Source organism: Nematolebias whitei, chromosome 10 (assembly GCF_014905685.2).
Source record: "Nematolebias whitei isolate Nwh7 chromosome 10, NemWhi1, whole genome shotgun sequence".
NCBI lineage: Eukaryota > Metazoa > Chordata > Actinopteri > Cyprinodontiformes > Rivulidae > Nematolebias > Nematolebias whitei.
In genome coordinates this window covers 4,493,838-4,514,389 of record NC_056507.1, presented here as the reverse complement: position 1 = coordinate 4,514,389, position 20,552 = coordinate 4,493,838, and the positions used below count along the sequence as shown (strand labels likewise).

Sequence of the window (20,552 nt, the reverse complement as noted above, 5' to 3'; positions counted from 1 at the left end):
GGACTAGCCTAGCCTGGATGGAAACACTGGCTTTTTCTTCATACACTGTGGTCTATGACTGACATCATGGCTGATAAGGCTTTAATAGTTATCAGTAGGATAACTATTTGACAAAACATCACTTCAAAAGTAACTAGACCCTCTTTTAACAGTGTAGACACATTAAGCCACTTTCTTCTGCTAAACATTAACCTTTATTTGCACATGGTCCCACAGATATGCTTTTTTCTATTTTTCCAGGTATTAGCATCCTGTTTTGACAGGTACCGGGGAGTTGAAAGGTGTCTACAGAGACCTGAAGCGCACGAGAGCGTGTGTGTGGGAGACGGAGAGCGCTCTGAGAAGAGTCACTGAATCAACAGGTGCTCAGTTCCTGGAAAGTGATGGGTGCTGCTGAGTCATAGCTGAATTCTCGCAGTAACCACACGGCTCATTTTGCTCGCTGCTTTCACAGCGCACTGAATTAGAAAAGTGACATTCGACTGTACTCGATGGTTGACATTTGTCGCTTTTCTCTGAATTACAACACAATCCGAGGCCTCTTGCATAAATCTGGCAGATCACATTCACCTCGTATTTGATATTCAGCAACTTTAAATGTTATGTGCAGTGAAATCAGGTCAGGTCTGATTCTTCCTATGATCATAGTTGCCAATTTTTCTTCAGCCTTTCTACTTCAGATCTACGATTCACAGACGAGCTGGTCTCACACAAGAGTCTGAACATATTATTTGCCCTCGGTGATGTTTCGTGTAGGTGGAGCAGCAGTGATACCATCTGAAGAGCAGAGCAAGAAGAAACGAAGCAGGATTTTTTTTTTTTTCCAGTGCAGAAGAGTTTGTGTAGGCTCAAACGTGCATCATTTCCTCTGGCTCCATGTCATGCTGCTCTGGTGAGCTGTGACCTGATTACAGCTTTTCACGGCACCAAACGTCTCGACAAACATGTCACTTTGTAGTTCGTTGAACCTCAGGGAGGAAAAATACCGTTAATCTGCAAAATAAATTAAATAAATTCACCCATTATCTTTAATCACTTTTTCTCTTTTGGGTCGGGGGGGTCACTGTGCGAGAGCGGGGGACACCCCGGACAGGTCTCCAGTCCATCACAGGGACACATGGAGACAAACGAGACAACCATTCACTCTCTCACCTAGGGACAGTTTAGTTGCCAGTCAGCCTAACATGCATGTTTTTGGTCTGTGGCAGTGTTGCCAGATAGTCGGGGTTTTCCAGCCCAAAAGTCTGTTAAAAACCACCCGATCACACAAAAACCCGCCCAATCAATACGTTATATTTACTGTTTGAACACATCTACACACCCTGTGTAAAGATATATTGGTGTTTATATGTTCATCAATGTGATTAATTAATCAAAATCAGTTAAATGTGAACGTTGGTGCTCTTTATTCAATAAATGTGCACGTCACATTTCAGGATCTGGTTATTAGACACAGATTAAACGTTTAATATGAACATTGCTATATTTATTACCCCAGTAATAGTGTTACACACATTAGTAGTTGTAAACACTCTAAATAATACACGTTGGTTTGGTTCTTACGGAGTAAACATTTTTAATAATCACTTTAAAAGTTATAAATGTCTTTGGTGCCCGTTTGTTATCCAAATATATTAGTGTGTGAATGACGGGCATTAACAGAAGACACTTTGTAGAACGATGTTTTATGAAGTTCAGTCCATTTCCTTTCATCATTGACTGGCAGTTCTGCCACATCCAATATGGCGGCCGCTTCGACGTGCCAGCCCACTCAACGAGGCGTCCACTGTCTCACCAGTTCTCTGTTGAGAACGCCCTGGCAGATGGCAACAGCCAATCGGTGAAAGGTCAGAGCTTTGCTATGAACTAATGATGATTGTTTTAATAAGTTAACTCAAAAACCGCCGATCTGACTCCAAATCCACCCTATCTGGCAACACTGGTCTGTGGAAGGAAACCTGGGGGAAACCCACGCATGCACGGAGAGAACATGCAAACTCCACCCAGAAAGAGCCCCCCCCCCCCGTTCCATTGGTCAGATTTTTTTTTTAACCTTTATTTATACAGGCAGTCTCATTGAGTCACGAGGACACAACCCCCAAGAGAGACGTGTATCGAGGAGCTATGCGAGCGCCCGGGTGTGATGAGGCTAAATGTTTTGGCGGCAGGAAGTTTGTTAGCCCATAAAAAAAATTAAAAAAAACATTTGCCACAGCACTGTATAAGCTGCCGGGTTTAACGCGTGTGAAAACAGTTGCGGCTTATAGTCCGGAAATTACGGTAAATGGCTCAGGGGGCGAGTTACTGAAAGCCAAAAGCTCAGGGGCGGGACATCCAGCTGTTCTTGGTTTACGGTTTAAAATGTAGTTTTATTTAAAAATGAACTCACCGGTGGGCCGAACTGAGCTCACCTGTGGGCCCGATTTGGCCCCCGGGCCGCCAGTTGAATAACCCTGATTAATTTAATACAACAAATATTTAGAGATTGATTTTACTTCATAGTAAATTATACTCGTGTCAAAAACTAAACACAGAGGAAGCATAAAAAAATAGAGCAGACCAATTAAAAACAAAAAACATTTAGAAAGTTGCACTTTATAAAAAACATTTAAAGCACTTTGTAAACTGAACAGCTGGTCAGTGAAACAGCTGAAGAGCTGCTGAACGTTTAGCTTTAGCAGAGAATGAAAACAGCTGCAGTCGTTCTGCAAACCGACGAACTGAAAGGACGTTTTCACGAGCGACGCACGCAGCAGCAGGAGCTTACTTGACCTCCATTTTTTATTTTGCTGCGATGTTTTCTCCGACACGCCTCGCACGCGCTCCTGGAAAAAACACTTTTTAATCTAAACTTTTGTTTTGTGCAAATACTCTTACGAAGCTCCAGGTTTCCACCTTCTGCAGGCAGAAAGTGGGCATGCAGCAGCGCTCGAGGGGTGACCAGAACAGTGCCTGATTAAAATTAGCCACGCTCGACGTGAGCTGCCGCCACAGAAACGCTGATCGAACACGTCGCCGAGCCTCCCGCTCACGCCTCCATGTTCGCTTCTTTTATCGGCTCCTGGCTGAAGCCGTGCAAAGGGTCCTTGGCGTCCTGGCGTGGAGTGGACAGGTACTCCAACTCGTAGCCGCCGCTGCTATTGGCTGGGCGGACGTCGGTCGACGCCTTTTTGTGCTCCCGGATCTGCTGCAGCTGGTGGCTGGCGTACTCCGGCTTGGTGGTGAGAGGTCCCGCGGGAACCTCCAAACCCAGGATGTCCAAGACCATGTAAGGCCGGAGCCAGCCGACCAGAGGGGTGCTGCCAGGGGTGTAGTGGGTCTGCCGGTGGTAGAAGAGAAGCCCGTCCACCTACAAGGAGTGAAGGTTGAAAATAACAACGCCACATGAGAACCAAAACATCTGGCGCAAGAAGAGACGAATCATTTAAAGATGCGCTGTCGTACGCTGAAGCTGTACTCGGCTGCCAGCGCTTTCTGAATGGACGCTGCCGCGCAGTCGGAACTCTGGAGACTCACAAACCGGAACTGTTGGACCAAACAGAACCAGAACCAGAACAGCACGTTTTAGTTCTGGCAGTAAACGAAGCTCACAAACTTTCAACTCAAAGTTGACTCGGACTTTTGCAAAACGTCCTAAAACAAAAAGAGAACTAGAGGAACTGCACATTTCCTGTGAAAATGCAGTGTGAACGCTTCCTGCTGAAAAACTTGACGAGAAACAGCTGAAAGTAGCTAAAAACATGCTGAAATGTAGCTGAAATGGAAGAACATGCCTACGTTAGCAGAATAATGCAAAAAGAACACATTTACTGAAATAGGTTTAAATAAGCAGATATTTGCAAAACAAATTGGAAAGTAGCTAAAAAAGGCTGAAATTGGCAAAAAAAAAAATGGCTGAAAACTAGCTAAAAGGCAGCAAGAAGCTTAAACTACCAGAAGGACGTGGAAAGAGCTCAGAAATTGTGAAATTAGCTGAAAAAGCTAAAATTAGCATAAAAACAGCTGTTGAAATAGAAGAAAAAGCTGAAACTAGCAGAAATGAGCTGAAAGGAGCATAACAAGCTGAAATTACCATAAAGAAGTTAATTAGGCTGAAAGTACCGAAGTAGAAATGACCTCAAAAACCTTGAATTTATCTGAAAACAGCTGAAATTTGATTTAAAAAAAAGCTAAAAAAGGTAGAACATGGTTAAATTAGCAGAAGAAAGCAGAAAGAACACGTCTGCCCAATTATGCTGAAAGAAACGGAAATGAGCACAAACAGAGGAAATTATCTGAAAACAGCTAAACAAAACAGCTGAAAAGTAGCTAAAATAGTTTTGTTCCACCTCATGTACCACATGTGATGTGAATAACGATGAAAATTCTTGAATCCTTGAGAAAGAAGCTTAAATTGATGAGCTTGATGAATTAGGCTGAAAAATGTTTAAATGAGTGCAAAAAATGTGCAATTAGCTGAAAAGGCTAAAATTAGCAGAAAAAGGCAAAACGTGCAGAAATAAGCTGAAAGGAGCCTAACAAGCTGAAATTATCAGAAATATATTTCTTAAACTTATTAGTTCGAAGAAGCACAAAATGTTGTAGTTAGCATGAGCCACCAGTTGATCATCCCAGTAGTGACTCTGGACACGGTCTGCTCAGCAGAAATGACTCTTCAGGTCATGAAGTCTGGTCGAAGGTGCGAAACTCCAAACAGAAGAAAGTGTAAAGAGAACAGGCTCGGGGTTTTGGTGCCAACACTCACGGGGTTCCGTTTGGCGATCTCCGTCAGGCCGTCCGTCTCCTGGACCTTAGACTGGAGCCAAAAGAAGCGGAACTCGGTCTGTTGAGGACGACGTGAAAATAAAGGAAACGTGAAATAAAAGGTTCAAAATGGTCGACGAGGCAGAGAACACGGTGAGAAAATCACGCGCGTGTCCCGGACCAACGTTTGTGGCTCGACGGTAAATTAGAAGCGGGTCTTACTGGGCAGTCGTAGACTGGATGGCCCCTCCAGCACATGACGTCCAGGATGTAGTACGTCCGGTCCACCTCGCTGTAAATGCAGTCCAGGATCGTGTAATCTGAAAAAACAAACCGCCACGGCGTCACATAAACCGACTGAACATTTTCTGTTCCAGCTTCTGAAGTGTTTCTGATCAAACAGGAACCAGAGGAGTGGAGGTCCAATCAAAGTGGATGAACCTGGCGGACAATTGGGCAAAAACATAAATAAATAAAAACAGTTTGTTCGTAAATCAAAATACTCGTCAGAGTGAACAACTACCGGTAAATATTTACTTGAATGAATCCATTCAGAGCACCAGTTGAGCTCAGTTGGTGTGAGAGCGTGGAAAAAGCTATGCACAGTTAATATCTTACCTGTTGTAGATGACTTTAAATTGAGTTTATAGCTGGCTGGACGAGCGAACGGTAGCTCGGTTTTCCCGTAACGGCCAAGAAGGCAACGGCCACCAGAAGCACGACAGAAGCTAAAAGATGTTTATTAAATGACAAACGGAACCACGATCAGAGCGTTGAGCCGTCTCTTGACTTTAGCCAAATATTTACTTCTGTTTGTGCTTTTATTTATTATTTTTTGATCGCGTATTTTACGATCATAAATGATGCATTCCTCTCCAGAACGTTGTTTCCTTATACTTCCAACTGTTATATTAGCTTTCTATGTGGTGCTCTGTTTTATATCAAAATTTACCGAGCAAAATATTTCTCCGAGCTCTGAAGTGATGCCTTAGTGGAGGCTGGACGTCGGTGTGGAGTTCTGCCTCTCGTCTCGTTTTAATTTGGACCTAAAGAGCAAACACACACTTCCACGTTGCTCAAGTAACGTTTACTAGAAAACAAATCCGTTGCGCATGCATGCAGGCTGCAGCATCGGATGTTCCGCGGGTTATTGTCACTCAAACTCACCAAGTTCTCTCTGGGAGTGTCGGCGTTTGTGGTTTATCTTTACTTCAGCACAGTATCCATGTAAGCTCGTGGGTTTTATGTCTCAGCTGTACTTAGAATAAATACGTTTTGCTAATCAAATGTTTTTCTGTATTCTTTTTGGGATGGAGGGGCGTCTCCAAAGAGAGTTTCTATGTTTCTGATCATCTTTCTATGCATTTAAAGGAAACGCCGTCTACATCAGGGGTCTGCAACCTGCGGCTCTTTCAAGCTTTGACCAAAACGCACATAAAACTACATTTTATTGGTCGTTACAAACAAAAATAAAGCTAGTTGTAGCCATTTTAATTTATTTTGCAAATATGACGTTACTAGAACTAATACAAGAAACAAAATGCACACTTTAACTTTATTTCTATACTTATTTTTTCAGTAATTAAAAAAAATTTAAAAAAAATCTCACAGGTCTGCATAGTTTGTTTAAATAAAATAAAAAAATTGGTTAAAAAATACAATTTATTTATTCCTTCTTTACAACAATCTGTTTTGTTTTAAATTGTAAAAATATCAACAAATGTTAAAACTATTAGATATTTTTAGCTTTATAATATGTGGCCCCTACAAAAGTCTCCTCCAACAAATCTGAATTGGTCCACGAGCCACCGCTTGATAATCCCAGTTGCAGCAGGTCTGGACACATTTAATTTGGTGAACGAAGGCGTAAAAGTGGCTCTTTTGATCATAAAGCTTGCAGCCCCCCCGGTCTAGATAAAGTATAAAACCATCGGTTATCGTTGTGGTCATGAATCCAAACGAGCCCGTCAGGCTGAGCGGGCTCCACGCTGGACTCTGGTTCTCGCACCAGCAGGCAGAAAGTCGAGGAGGGTTGGGCCCTCGCTGTCAAAATAAAAGCCTCGTCTGGACATTTTCTCAGCCTTATCAAAATCAAGTCATTTCACAGTTGAGGGGGAGAGCACGGCGTTTGCGCAACACTAATATTTGTTCCAAACCTGAGCGGCGGTGAAGCTCTGCAGTCTAAACAAACCCCGCCCACTTACCTTTTCCCATGGCCGAGTTGTGTCTGTTCCCTCCGGGCAGCAAGGAGGGGAAACGGTTCACGCAGTAGCCGCTTTTGGTGTACGCTGCAGTGGAACCCTGCACGACACAGAACAGCACGAGACACGTCACGTTGTATCGTCCTGAAACGGCTCGTCTGCAGCTGGACGACGTGTTCACGGTCAGGACGGACGCCACGCGTTTCTACGGCTCTTTCCTCCCGTTCGTGCAGGAGCGTCTACGATGTCCATTACAGGTAAACCGGTCTGCGCACCTGTTGATTGAGGACGAGTTGCATCCCGCGCTGCTGATCGACGCTTTCATTAAACGTGACAAACGGGAACACTTAAGTTCTTTCTTGTCACGAAAAGTTTTTGAACATCAAAACTTTCATGACTAACAATACAGGCAAGCCCAGTGGTTCCCAACCCTGGTCCCTGAGGAACACCATCCTGCATGTTTTAGTTGTTTTCCTGCTCCAACACACCTGATTCAGTGATTTCATTACTTCCTGTTCTGCAGATGCCTGTTAATTACCCATCAATTAAAATCAGGTGCGTCGGAGCAGAGAAACCACTCGCAGGATGGTGTTCCTCAAGGACCAGAGTTGGGAACCCCTGAGTTAGACAAACGGATCAGACAGAATCAATGCAATTTTTTTGTTTTTAAATTTGATCATTTATTGGATTACGATGAAAAATGTTACAACCCACTGAAAACCAACAATATTAAGTGTTTTTATTTATAACAAGAAGCTTTAAAAACGATTTTTGAGAAGCCCAGAAGAAAAGCTGCACACTTTGTAACTCAATCATCCAAGCTATAAAATGATTAAAAGTGTTATTAAAAGCTAAACGTATTCTTTGTGCAAGCCCCGACCGAAGTCCAGAAACCTAGAAACACTGTACTACTTCTGGTTCTTGCAGCTAAAGGAGGTTCTACAAGTTGCTGGATCATGAGGTGGACTTAGTTCTGTTTAATAAAGAACACGGTGGAATCTGTTGTGTTTTTGTACACATTTAAATCGTATTTAAACCTGGTAAAGACCAGATATTCAAGCCCTTCAGAGCAGTTTTCATAGAAAGCTTCTGCAGAGAACTTTCCTCGTCTTTCTTTACAAAGATCTCGTTTCGTGAAGCACAGGGACACTCGCACATCTCTGGCCGCCGCTCCAGAGATCCTCTCACGTCCTTGTTTTGCTCTCGGACCGTGTCCCTGCATCCCCCGCCAACTTACTGTCAGCTGATAAAGGAACGCGCCGTTTCCGTTTAAAGGGATTCGTTTTCTTTCTTCCGTCATGTCGTCGTGCTTCAGAAGGAGAAGTTCAATTTGAAAACAAGCGATATAAAAACTAAAAGGCCTCAAATGATGGGGCGATTGGTTTACGTATAAATATGAAGGAAGGAACCAGTTATGCTCCCAACATGCACAGACGGATGGAGGGCATTTCCAATTTCCCCTTTTAGCTCCGCGACGGGGGACAAAGAATCTGAACCAGAGCCCCCGAGCGAGACGCGTCAGTGAAACCAAAATGTTTGTTACAGTCCGGTGAAGACCCGAAGAAACTAGGACTCTTTGAAAGTTCCTATTTTTATAAATTACGTCACGTTTGATAAAAATCATCTGGTCTTTATCGAGTCTCAGTTGGGATGTTTTGAAGCTGGCTCCATGGAGAGGTTGAACAAATAAACTCTGGTGTTGTGAACTTTAATGAGGAGAAACAGAGTTTTACTCAAACTGGATCGACGAGCTAAAGGCTAGTCCAGACCATAGGTGATGATGTAATCATTAAAAAACTCGGACTCTCATTTATGTTTCTCATAAAGAGGCGAATAAATAGTTCCACTTCCACGCGTTCCTGTAAAACGTGCTGAATTGACGGTTTTACATAGTTCAACAGATTCCCATCAGATGTCTCTGATCTTCGTCACCACCATCAAACTGCAGCCCGACCGAGACGGAACGTTTGGTTTTCACCACACCGACGCCAATATAACGGCTGAAACTTTTTTTTTAGCTTCGTCCACCCCCAAGAATCGAAGAACACATCGAGTGGGGCGGGGCTTGTTTATTTACCGCGGCTGTTAGCAACCATGAAGCTAAGCTAATCAGATCCACGCTATACGTAGGTTTAAACAAGTGGTGCACCGGTCCTAAAACAGTCTCCCTAACTTCACCTTTTCTATCCTCCACTATTCAACATAAAGTTATAAAGTGCGTTACAGAAATATAAATTAATTTGTTACATTGAAATGAACGTAAAGATGCGTCTACCTGGATTATTGAGCATGCATCAGGATATAAATTAAACAAAGAAACATCTTCCCTGTTCTTTGTTTAAACAGTCACGTGTGGTGAAGGATAATTAATACCGACCACACAGAGTTTATTTTTCTTTGCAGAGAAGATTTCACACAAACCATGCATTTCATTGAAGACAACAAAGATACTAACATTGATATATATATATATATTTTACCGCTACGTTCGATTTATTGTTCTGGATAAAGATTTACAAGGTAATAACGTATGTGTTGTGCCAAAAATCGATTGGCTGCCAAATGGCGGCCGCGGGAGGACTTTAACAAGAATTTAACAAGATTAACACTTAAAAACAATTGTTTGTTTGCTCGACTTTATAGTAAAGGTGTGTCTCAGCTGAACTTTTACTTAATAAATGCACTTCAATGTTCAAATCAGCTGCGTTTCACCAGGGCGGCGCAGTGAAGTGACGGTTGCTCCAGGCTATGGCAAGCCAATTGTGTCATTAATAGCCACTTTTACCTATTACGTGATACAAGGGCATGCCACACTGCTCCTGTGCCATCTAGCAGCTGAAAATGGCAGCGTTCAATAGTTTCCATGTCCGAATGAATGAAAATGTTCATATCTCAGCCAAAAACGAGTTATAAATATTAAAAATAAAAACATAAATAAGTCGCTTCGGCATGTAAGTCGCAGGGTACGCAAAACTTAGGCAAAAAGTTGCGACTTGTAGGTCGGAAAATGCGTGAGTGAATGGCCGTGACTTGAAAGTCGCCTTCTTGCGCCCTCTGCTGGAGACATCGTGCAATTACAGCTGCTTCACAGCATTTTAGGGGTGAAAATTAGAAGCGCTTATGGGACGATTACCACAAATACCGATAGGTCCCCAAACGCCTATATCGGCCTAAATCATTGGTCCGGCTCTAATCCAACCCCTCACGTGCAGTTTAAAAGACTGAATCACAGCCCACCATCGAATCACGACAGAAACGGCTCAACTCAAAGTCTCTTCGACAGATTTCTCTTCTTCCCAACAACTTAAACATCGACCCATCAGAGAGCGGATCATTAGCTCCGAGGCAGACGCGACACTAACTGGACCGAAAACCTCCACCAACTTTCAACACAACCCAACAAACGGTTGTAGATTTAATAAAGCTTTTAGGATAAAATGTTTTTTACAGATTGAAACGCTCGTGCATTTCTGTTGTGACTGTATTCACTTTAATTGCATGCAACTGGATTTGAAATGGGCCTGTTTAGTTTTTTTGTTTTGCACCTTTTGTTGTAAAATGTCACTTAAGAATTAGACAAAATAAAATAAACGTGAACTGTATTTGTCCCCGTTCTACCTTATTTCCTGACGTTTTCTAACGTTATAACTAACAGCTTTACAAAATGCGCTCCCAGCAACGTTAAAAACCACACGTGGTCACTCAGACCGGGCGACTCGTCATTGTTCCAGTCACCTCCTCCTCCTCCAGGAGAGCAGCTCTGGTCCTTCAGGTGCAACGTACAAAAAAACAACTCAAAATATGAAACAAAGACGAGCTCGTCGAGTCTTAATCGTGTGAACGTTAATTACCTGCAAACTTTTTTAACATGTGCCTTTAAAGTGATTCAGAGACGAGTCTGAAGGTTCAAAGGTTAAAAAAGACCGAAGGTGACCGGTGCCTACCTTCGAGGCAACGATGAGGGACCTTTTCCCGACAGGACAAACCACCATCAGCCAGTCGGTTTCAAGCTCTGACGGTACATCCACCAACCACTCCGACAGCATGAGCTGCGGAGCAAACAAACAAAACGACTCCACTAAACATGTCACGGTCATCAATACTGCGTGAAAGAGTCCAGGAATTAAAAAATGGCACTAAAACCGTGGAGCCAGGCGCCCCCTGCTGGTCAGGATAGACTCCTGCAGGGACGAAGCTTCATGTTTCAGTTGAGTCACGTCTGACCTGGTTAGCGTAATGCTTTGGCAGCTTCCTCCTCTCCACCTCCATCCCCTCATCCTCCGCACCATCGTCATGCTGTCGTTCCCCCTCTTCCTGCTTCTCCATGTCTTCCCCCTCATCGTAGTCCGCCCCGGTCCAGTCCCCATCCGCCAAGTGCCGCGCATGGTTCACGTAGTTTAACCTTTTACTGCCGTTTGCAAAAGAAATTAAGAAGTCACATACTTCTGCCTTCACATTGTTTTCACCACTTTGATTTATTCACGTTACGCTGCCTCCCAGTCCCTTAAAACATCAATTTAATGAGTCTGATCATGTTTGACACTTAAAGGCTCATCGCAGAGCATGCATCGTTTGGATGAAACAAGACTAACCGGAGAGGGGTTTTACCTCTTCTGCAGGTCCAGAAAGCGCCGCCGCCGCTCACTCTGCTCCAGCACGCTGTACTTGCTCTTGTACTGAGCCAGCCGAGGGTGGGGGGCGGCTGTACTGTTGGGCTCCTTGGACACAGCGAAGCCGAAGGAGAGCGCGTCGGTCAGGGCATCCATGGCGACGCTGCAAGCACAGCAGGTTCTGACGTGAAAACAGAAAGACGAGGAAAAAACACTAAACGTAAAACGGCTTAATTTGTATCGCAGCTTATTGTTTTTATGACCGGCTTACAAGACAGATCAAGTCCTCTCGTCTAAAGCACACAGCTACGCAACGCTGACCTCGTCCGTCACTGCAAAACATCTGGATTCTGGCAGCTGTTTGCTCACGTTTCTCCACATTTGTGCTTCTATGATCTTCAGAGTCAATTTGAGCTCGTTGGGTGTTCTACAGAGAACGACCCACATCACGGTTTGGTTTTTTTTTTTTTTGCTTTATATTTAATGAGTTTTCTCTGCAACAAATGCGTAACCACAAAATTAACATTTACGCACTGGATGGTACAGGATCGGATGGATCTACATTGTAACCTAACAGAATCATATCTGGGGGAGTGGTGGCGCAGAGGTTAGAGAGGTGGGCTTGTGATCCGAAAATCGCCGGTTCACGCCCCGGCCCCGACAACATCAAAATTGTGGGTGGGGTAGGTGAAACACCCACACTTGCCCCCACCCTCATTCGCCCCACTCTGGGCCCATGAGCAAGGCCCTTAACCCCCACCATCTGCTCCCTAAACAGGTCTCTCTTGAAAATGAGTTCTCGTGGCTCAATGAGACTAACCTGGATAAATAAAGGCTAAATGAAAAAAAAATATATATATATCGGCAGTAGTGTGGTAGTTCAATCGCACAAGAAATTAGTTTTTTCCCACGAGGAGGAATCAGACTCCTGTAAAGACATTAGTAGTTCACACAGCGTAAGAGGGGGCAGCACGGTGGCGCAACTGGTAGAGCTGCTGCCTCTCAGCGAGCAGGTCCCTGGTTCAAACCCCGGTCCAGGGGCCTTTCTGGGTGGAGTTTGCATGTTCTCTCCGTGCATGCGTGGGTTTTCTCCGGGTACTCCGGTTTCCTCCCACAGACCAAAAACATGCATGTTAGGCTGATTGGTAACTCTAAATTGTCCCTAGATGTGAGTGAGAGAGTGAATGGTTGTTTGTCTCTATGTGTCCCTGCGATGGACTTGCAACCCGTCCAGGGTGTCCCCCGCCCCTCGCACAGTGATTGCTGGACATGGGCACCAGCGACCCCCGTGACCCAAAATGGAATAAGCGGGTAAAGATAATGGATGGATGGACAGTGTAAGAGGAGCAAACATAATAAGGTTGAACAGCAGCTTTCTAAATCACGTCTCTCGGTGCTCTGCGAGTCTCCGCTGAAAACGACTTCAGGTGCCGGTAAAGACGGTGAGACGGGGACCCTCAATCACCAGCAAACACATGACCTCCTATCACCGTCCGTCTCCTCAGTGAGCGCTGCTAATTTCATTAAAATGATTCCTGGCCCACCTTAGACCTGCTGGACAACACACAAAACAAGTCTATAACACCGTCAGTCGAAAAGGACAGTATGAGAGGACACATTTGACAGTTTGGGAACAGATGGGTACACTTGGATGTGACCCACATGTTCAAAAAGGCTTTGGGCTCAATTAATGCATTATTGATCCAAACTGTTTCCAACTCATTAACTTACCTACAGTGTGTGGTGGGATGCCATCATTATGTTGTCATAATCACAACCACATCAAACTAATAATTTATTTTAGTCACCATCAGTTCATCCTGATGCTCAATAATCCAGGTAGAACAAACAAAGTTAAGTCAGGTCCTGTTTATTGGTTGTGTCAGTCAGATGTAGAAAAGCGCGCTAAGACGTAGTTTAAATTTAATTTTGATTCGGCATTAAAATCAGTATTTGCAGACACGATTAAAACTACAACTGTCCCCCTGCCTCTAGGTAAACTATTTTAATAAAGACGAGAGAGAAGAAGGACAAACAAAATACATCTTTGTTTAGAATGCTACATGTAGCTTTGAGTTAAGCCGCTAGCTTACGGCTACCCTTGCTAGCTTGACGAGCTAACGAGCAAGTCTGAGCGTGACATTCGTGGCTACAAGCTGCACGTAAAGTCGATTAAAACAGACGATAAAATGGGTGTTATAATGAGTTTAATGCAGCTAATATTAACAGTTACCTGGGCATTCAGGGAGGCTGCTGGCTGCTACGGATGATGTTCTGCGACGTCACGCTGCGGCCATATTTTCTGGAAATTATTGTTGCCCAACCAAAAACGCAAAACTATCCCGGAGTTTTAGTGTTTTCCTCATTCGCAGGTATAGTTGCTCGCGGGTCATCCATTTTGTTGAAGCGACAAGATTTGAAATACTTTTACAGCTTTTAAAAAATAAAAACTACAAATCTCTTCTAGAAATGTAAAGCTTGCCAAACAACTAAGCGTTATTTAAATAAAATTCTGGTCGTTTACCGTACGGTTTGCTTTAACACAAAACTTCCGGGTTGTTATACTCCGCTTGTCCTGCAGGGGGCGCTGCTGGCACCGATTCTCTCCTCTCAGCGAACAGAGGAACTGGAGAAAACGGGCGAACTTGCTTCAATTGTTCGAGCCTCGCGTCACGGAAAGAGTTACTTTGTTACAGCGCCGTTGAGGACTACGCTTAAAGGGGAAAATAATCGTATCGACACCTTGATCAGGGCGAAGTGATTGCCTCTCGGCCCCCGTCCTCCGAGGGAAGATGCGCAGCAGGAACCTGTTTACGAGGAAAACGCAGCAAGTTCCAGTGTGAGGGAATGCGGTGCAGGCTGGAAATAATGCACCGAGGTACCATTACTCACTCAGCCGTGGGCTTTTTTCTCCTGACCGGGTGGATTTCTCCTGGAAATGTGTTTACGGCGGGCTGGAGATCAGTGGGCATCTCTGACTGAACTTAAAGGGGATTAAAACGAGCGTCGGTGCTTCTGGAGGAGCGCTTTGTGAAACCAGTTTTTGTTCCCGAACCTGTTGTTTTTGTTATGTGAACGCAGGGAAGTAGTTTCTTTGTGACGAAGGACACGATGTTTTGACCTTAGAGCTCATGTTTTTAATAGGAGATTAGGGACAAGGTAATAATCGAGCCTCAGTGGACTGTGGTTGTCTCGGTTTATTGGTGGATAGACATTAAATTGATTGTTGCAATACCTGCCACACAACTTGAGATTACTTGAAGTTTTACAGCCAACCAATGGTAAATACTTCAGCTCAGAGTAAGTCTGTGCCATCAGTCTGACCCAGACACTATGTGCATCTAGAAGTTTTTGGTTTAGGACCTGTCTGAGAACCAAGATGTCGGTGAAAGGTGTTGCCCTTTACACCTTCATAAGTGAAAACAAAGAGGAAATCAGCATCCAAGAGAACGAGGAAGTGATCATCTTTGACGAGAACTCGGTGGATGGCTGGTTCCAAGGGGAGAACAGCCGAGGGGAGAGGGGTCTCTTCCCTGCGGCCTACGTGAGCGTTGTCCGCACCAGGTCCGACTCCAACCTGACAGACTGCTCCGTAAGCCCAGCGGGCTCTTTAGGAAACGACTCCTCCTATTTCCCATCCACCCCGAACGCCTCGCTCAACTCTGGGCAGATTTATGACGAGGACGATGACGACGACTGGGATGAATGGGACGACAGGTCTACGGTTGTGGACGACGGTGATGGCACCAGGGGTCCTGGAGCTAATGGAGCCAATGGACATGCGTATCAGACCCAACTGTCCAACAATCCCAATGTGCACTACAGGAGCAAGTCGGCGCCAGGACAAGACAGCATGTCCAGCTCCAGGAAGGGCAGCATGGTGGGAAGAAACTTGAACCGATTTTCTAGCTTTGTCCGCTCAGGAGTGGAGGCCTTTGTGCTCGGTGACGTCCCCATGATGGCAAAGATTGCAGAGTCTTACACTATTGAGATGGGGCCCCTGGGGCCCCGATGGAAGGAGAACCCGCAGCCTTTCACCTGCTCCATTGAAGACCCCACCAAACAGACAAAGTTCAAGGGTATCAAGACCTACATATCATACCGAGTCACGCCGAGCCACACGGGGCATCCTGTCTACAGACGCTACAAACACTTTGACTGGCTCTACAACCGTTTGCTGCACAAGTTCACTGTGATCTCCGTGCCTCACCTCCCAGAGAAGCAGGCCACGGGCCGATTCGAGGAAGACTTCATTGAGAAGCGTAAGCGGCGACTAATACTGTGGATGAACCACATGACAAGTCACCCAGTCCTCTCCCAGTACGAAGGCTTTGAGCACTTTTTGATGTGCACTGACGACAAGCAGTGGAAACTGGGCAAGAGGCGGGCAGAGAAGGATGAGATGGTGGGTGCCCATTTCATGCTGACCCTCCAAATCCCCAGTGAGCACCAGGACCTTCAGGACGTCGAGGAGAGGGTGGACAACTTTAAGACTTTTGCCAAGAAGATGGACGACAGCGTGTTGCAGCTCACGCACGTCGCCTCGGAGCTGGTGCGAAAACACCTGGGTGGATTCAGGAGGGAGTTCCAGCAGCTAGGAAATTCCTTCCAGTCCATCAGCCAGGCGTTCATGCTGGATCCACCCTACAAGTCGGATGCACTCAACAACGCCATTTCCCACACGGGCCGCACCTATGAAAACATTGGGGAGATGTTTGCAGATCAACCAAAGTATGACCTCTTCCAAATGCTGGATAAACTGTCGCTCTATCAAGGCCTGCTCGCAAACTTCCCTGACATCATTCATCTGCAGAAAGGTAACGTCCTTGACTCAGAGCGGTGCGTTTCAGAACGTCACAATGTTCTCAAGCTCCGTTAATTAACGGAACAAGTTCATTGCATCCATATTCTGCACAGATCTCTGAATCAGTCCTGAACCTCCTCAGGCTTTTATTTATTCCTGTAACTCATGCTGATGCAGTTTTTATGTCCCGTACGATACTGGGACACCTTTATGTGTCCCAGTGGCGTCCAGGACACATAAAGAAGACGTGGTTCTGTTGAAGCTCGGGGTTGGTGAGCGTCTCTTAAATGCTGTCAAATAGAACTTTAACTTGTTAAGATCTGTTAAATCATCCTGTCTGTGTGTTCATGCTGAAACGACGGTGGATATTTTAAACAGTCGAGAGCAAAATTTAAAGTTATGTAGCAAAATGATTGATTGTTAGGTAGGCCTGTCACGATAAAAAATAAATCAATTAATTGCATGATGAAAATTATCTACCTCATTTTCATTTATCGGCTTTATTGTTTCTTCGTGTCTCTCTTTCTACTGAAGACACTGGATGACAAAAACTCAACACCGGCGCTCTTCACTGACCCCTCCCTTTATCTTTAAAAATAAAAAAAATCAATTTTAACCGTCCAAAATTGCGTTTTTTGGACGGTTAAAAGCAGCTAAGCTGAGAAGCTAAGCTACGAGCTAAGCTAACAGGCTGACCTTGTGAACAAACCTCCGTCTTGTCGAAGCTCCAAAATTCACGGTTGAAACCCGTGCCTTCGTCTAAAACGTTGTTTTTCTCTGCAAAAAGAAGACGAGAACTTGTTTATTGATTTTTTTTATTAAAAGTTTTATGTGACAAATGCTATGCTAAAGAGCTCAAACCACACCGAGCGTCCGCCATTTTGAGAAATAAATAAAGTAAAAAACAGGAAGGAGAGACAGCCCATGTCACGTCAAGGGGCCTCCCTCCCATTTTTCTTGAAGAGACGCTGCTCGCTCCCTCACTATCCATCCTTCAGTTAAAATAGTCTTATACTGCCATTCGGTGGTCAAAAATAGGTACTACACACAAAACAAATTTCCAACATTTCTTATTCAATTTGACAATAATTACTAATTATTGTCAAATTTCGAACGATATTATCGTTTATCGCAATAATTTCTGAGATAATTAATTGTAAATTTGTTATCGTGACAGGCCTATTGTTAGGGATGACTGAGTAGGTCAGTAGGTTTTACCTCCAGCCTATCCCCATTCTACCCCCCCACCCCCCCCAACACACACAGATGTCTGAGCCAAACATGCTTTGGAGAAAACGTGTTTATTCAGAACCACAAAAACTCAGCTCGTCAGCGTACATGAATCGTGGTCGGTTGATGACCTCAGCCGGTTTTAAAATCTGACGCCAATTATTTTATGGGTTTTGCTTCACAAACAGCTGGATTTGTTTGTCCTGCAGACAAAAACACCTGCCGTATTTTTCGGACTATAAGGCGCACTTAAAATCCTTATGCTAGGTCTGAGCAACCATGTTCAGTTGTGGTTAAGGAGGACCTAAAGCAATTTTAAAGCATCACATCATTGTGTAGATGTTTTCATACCATCCTCACAGCTGAGATCAGTTTTTCTTCAGTGTGTTTTTCAGCTGGTTCCACAATTTATGAGCTGTTTCAACCATTCGTGCATGAAAACGTTCGGCTCATTTATTTATTCCTGCTGTGATTTTTACCATTTGAAGTATTTGTCCTTTTCAGCCATGTTTTCTTCGTAGCAAATGAACGGAGCTCTTCACATCCTTCAAATGCTTTAAAACATTTTACTGCTCATTTCAACTGTTTAGCTTCTTTGTGCTACTTTCAGCTCGTTTAAAAAAAAAAAATTCTGCTCGTTTCAACAATTTTCTGTTTCTTTTAGTTTTTATTATTTCTGCTTCCTTCAGCTTTTGTCAGCCTATTTCTAATTTCTATATTTTTCTGCTAATTTTAGCAGCTTTTTGGGTATTTTTTACTATTTTTTCCATCTCGTTTCAGCCTTTTGTGCTTCTTTCTAATAATTTAAATTTTTTATTCTTCTTTCAGCTACTTGTCTGCTGATGTCTACTTCTTTGGCTACTTTTCGGTTAGTTTTAGCTTTTGTATTGCCCAGCTCTCGGCACGTGTCAGCTGGCATGAACAGGTTAGTGATTAAACTTCTACAGCAGCTTCCTGCAAACACCATCCAGCAACAAGCATTCACTGCATTTTATTTAGTTTTATTTTTTATTTAGAAATTTATGCATTTAATTAAAAACAAAATAACTATACACAATAGAAAACAAAAAAAAATATGTATACAATGAAAAATCAAATGAAAGGCAGCAGAAGAAGAATAAATCTTATGATCTCTGCTGCTTTTTCCCAGAATATATTCAAATAAAAGTAATTTACAAAAAAAAATTCACGAGAAATGCAATTTTTTTAGTTTTAACAAGTTATTTTTGAGCAGTGCTGTCGGATATTAGAACAGATGTGTAAATTAACTTTATGAATTTTATTGGCCTGAGTTCATGACGCATGTCGTTGCTTTGTCATGTTCTTCATTTAAACACTTTGTCATGGTTATATTTGTGTTAATTAAAATAACCTCTGAAATAGTAAAAATATTACAAATATATATATATATCATTAAGAGCAGATTTGCCACCTGGCTGACATTTGATTCTGTGCACGGTCGTGTTTAGTTTCTTCTGTTTAAATGCACATCTCAGTTCATCAGAGCAAATCCAGAGAGTCAAACAACAAAGGGGTGCGCTAACAGAAGGAGAGCTGGAAAACGTTCTCTCAAACATGCACAGTTTACAGACATCCATTATCGCTGGGGTCATAACGGTCCAGCCTTTTCCATCCAGTCACTTTACCCAGGAACAAATAAAAACAGTGTGAATGTTGTCGACATCAGATTCGAGGGACAGTTTACATCAGTCCCGGAAAAGCAACCTACATTTTTCAGTCAGTCCTGGTTAAAGAACATGAGAGACGTTTTCAGTCCGGGTTTGTACAAAACCTAAACAAACACGTAGCGAAGGAGAAAAATGAGTCGGCAAGGTTGGCCACAACAAAGCTCTGCCATGTAAAGAAAGTTCGGCTCCTTTAGCCACAGCAGCTAAACTGCTAAACTTCTTTTTTTGATTCGGAAGTTGGCGTTTTTAAGTTCCAGGTCAGATGGATGTGCTGGAGCTCCTCAAAGTTGGAATAGAAATGCTGGAGGTTCGTCACCGTCCCAGCCTCCAGATCCAATATGGCTGCCTTGTGTATATAATGCTGCGGCATGCACACGGTCCAGAAGTCTGCTTTAAATGGGATGTAGGTGTGAGGTGCTGGTTGTTTGTCCCCGTGATGAAGCGGTGATCTGTCCACGACCCCGCCTGCCGGTTGATGACCAGCTCCCCACGACCCTGAAGGAAATCAAAGGGGTCCATCAGGTGTGTTGAAGCAGGAAGCCTCTAAAACATGCAGGTTAGAGGCCCTCGTGGACCAGAACCACTGAAGATGGATGAAAAGATGTAAATCGCAGCATTAAATTATTATTATTTAATATTTATCTGAATAAAATGCAGATAAATATGTTGTTGGTTAGTATTAGTAGATAAGTTTTATTGTCATTCTCATCACACGTGGTACATGAGGGGGAACAAAATTGTGTACACAGGGTCAATAAGCAAAAGAAAAGCAAACATTTTATTTTTATTTATTTATTAACCTTTATTTAACCAGGCGAGCCCCATTGAGATCACAGATCTCTTTTAAAGGGAGGCCTGAATCAGAGTAACATGCATGTTGTTGGTCTGTGGGAGGAAACCGGAGCGCCTGGAGAAAATCCACGCATGCACGGAGAGAACATGCAAACTGCACACACAAAGACCCCAGGTCCAACCGGGGATTGAACCCAGGACCTTCTCGCTGTGAGGCAACAGTGCTAACCGCTGAGCCGTCGTGTTAAATAATGCTAAATATTTAAAGGATTAGCTTCACATCTCTAAAGGTTTTTAATAAAACTAGTAATATGAAGCTTTTAAATGACAATACATATGTAGGTAATTGCAAAACTGACACTTTAAAATAATTGTTCCGATCTGCAAGCAACAACAAAAATATATATATATCTTGTAGCATTTTAACCAGATGACTATTATTTCTTACTAACGCAGGTTTTAACGGCCTATACTCAGATTTTTT

At 43.6% G+C, this 20,552-nt stretch overlaps 3 protein-coding genes across 3 annotated transcripts in view; 1 reads left to right on the top strand and 2 right to left on the bottom strand.

The window, feature by feature from the left end:
• The window catches only part of ptpn9a (protein tyrosine phosphatase non-receptor type 9a), an 80,338-nt gene that overhangs the window by 42,550 nt on the left and 17,236 nt on the right, over positions 1–20,552 (bottom strand). The gene's annotated exons all lie outside the window — the stretch shown is intronic.
• On the bottom strand, positions 2,642–13,838 carry snupn (snurportin 1). Its single transcript, XM_037683257.1, has 9 exons — positions 13,788–13,838; positions 11,553–11,717; positions 11,169–11,352; positions 10,889–10,993; positions 6,948–7,044; positions 4,966–5,063; positions 4,745–4,822; positions 3,445–3,525; positions 2,642–3,349 (listed from the first exon to the last, which is right to left on the bottom strand). Exons 1-9 carry the CDS (start codon positions 13,793–13,795, stop codon positions 3,029–3,031), a joined length of 1,137 nt encoding a protein of 378 aa, XP_037539185.1. The 5' UTR covers positions 13,796–13,838; the 3' UTR covers positions 2,642–3,028.
• snx33 (sorting nexin 33) overlaps positions 14,812–20,552 on the top strand; it is an 11,666-nt gene continuing 5,925 nt past the window's right edge. The window contains exon 1 of the mRNA XM_037683256.1: positions 14,812–16,371. Within this exon, the coding sequence (XP_037539184.1) occupies positions 14,934–16,371 (1,438 nt within the window). The 5' untranslated portion in view covers positions 14,812–14,933. The remainder of the gene's footprint in view (positions 16,372–20,552) is intronic.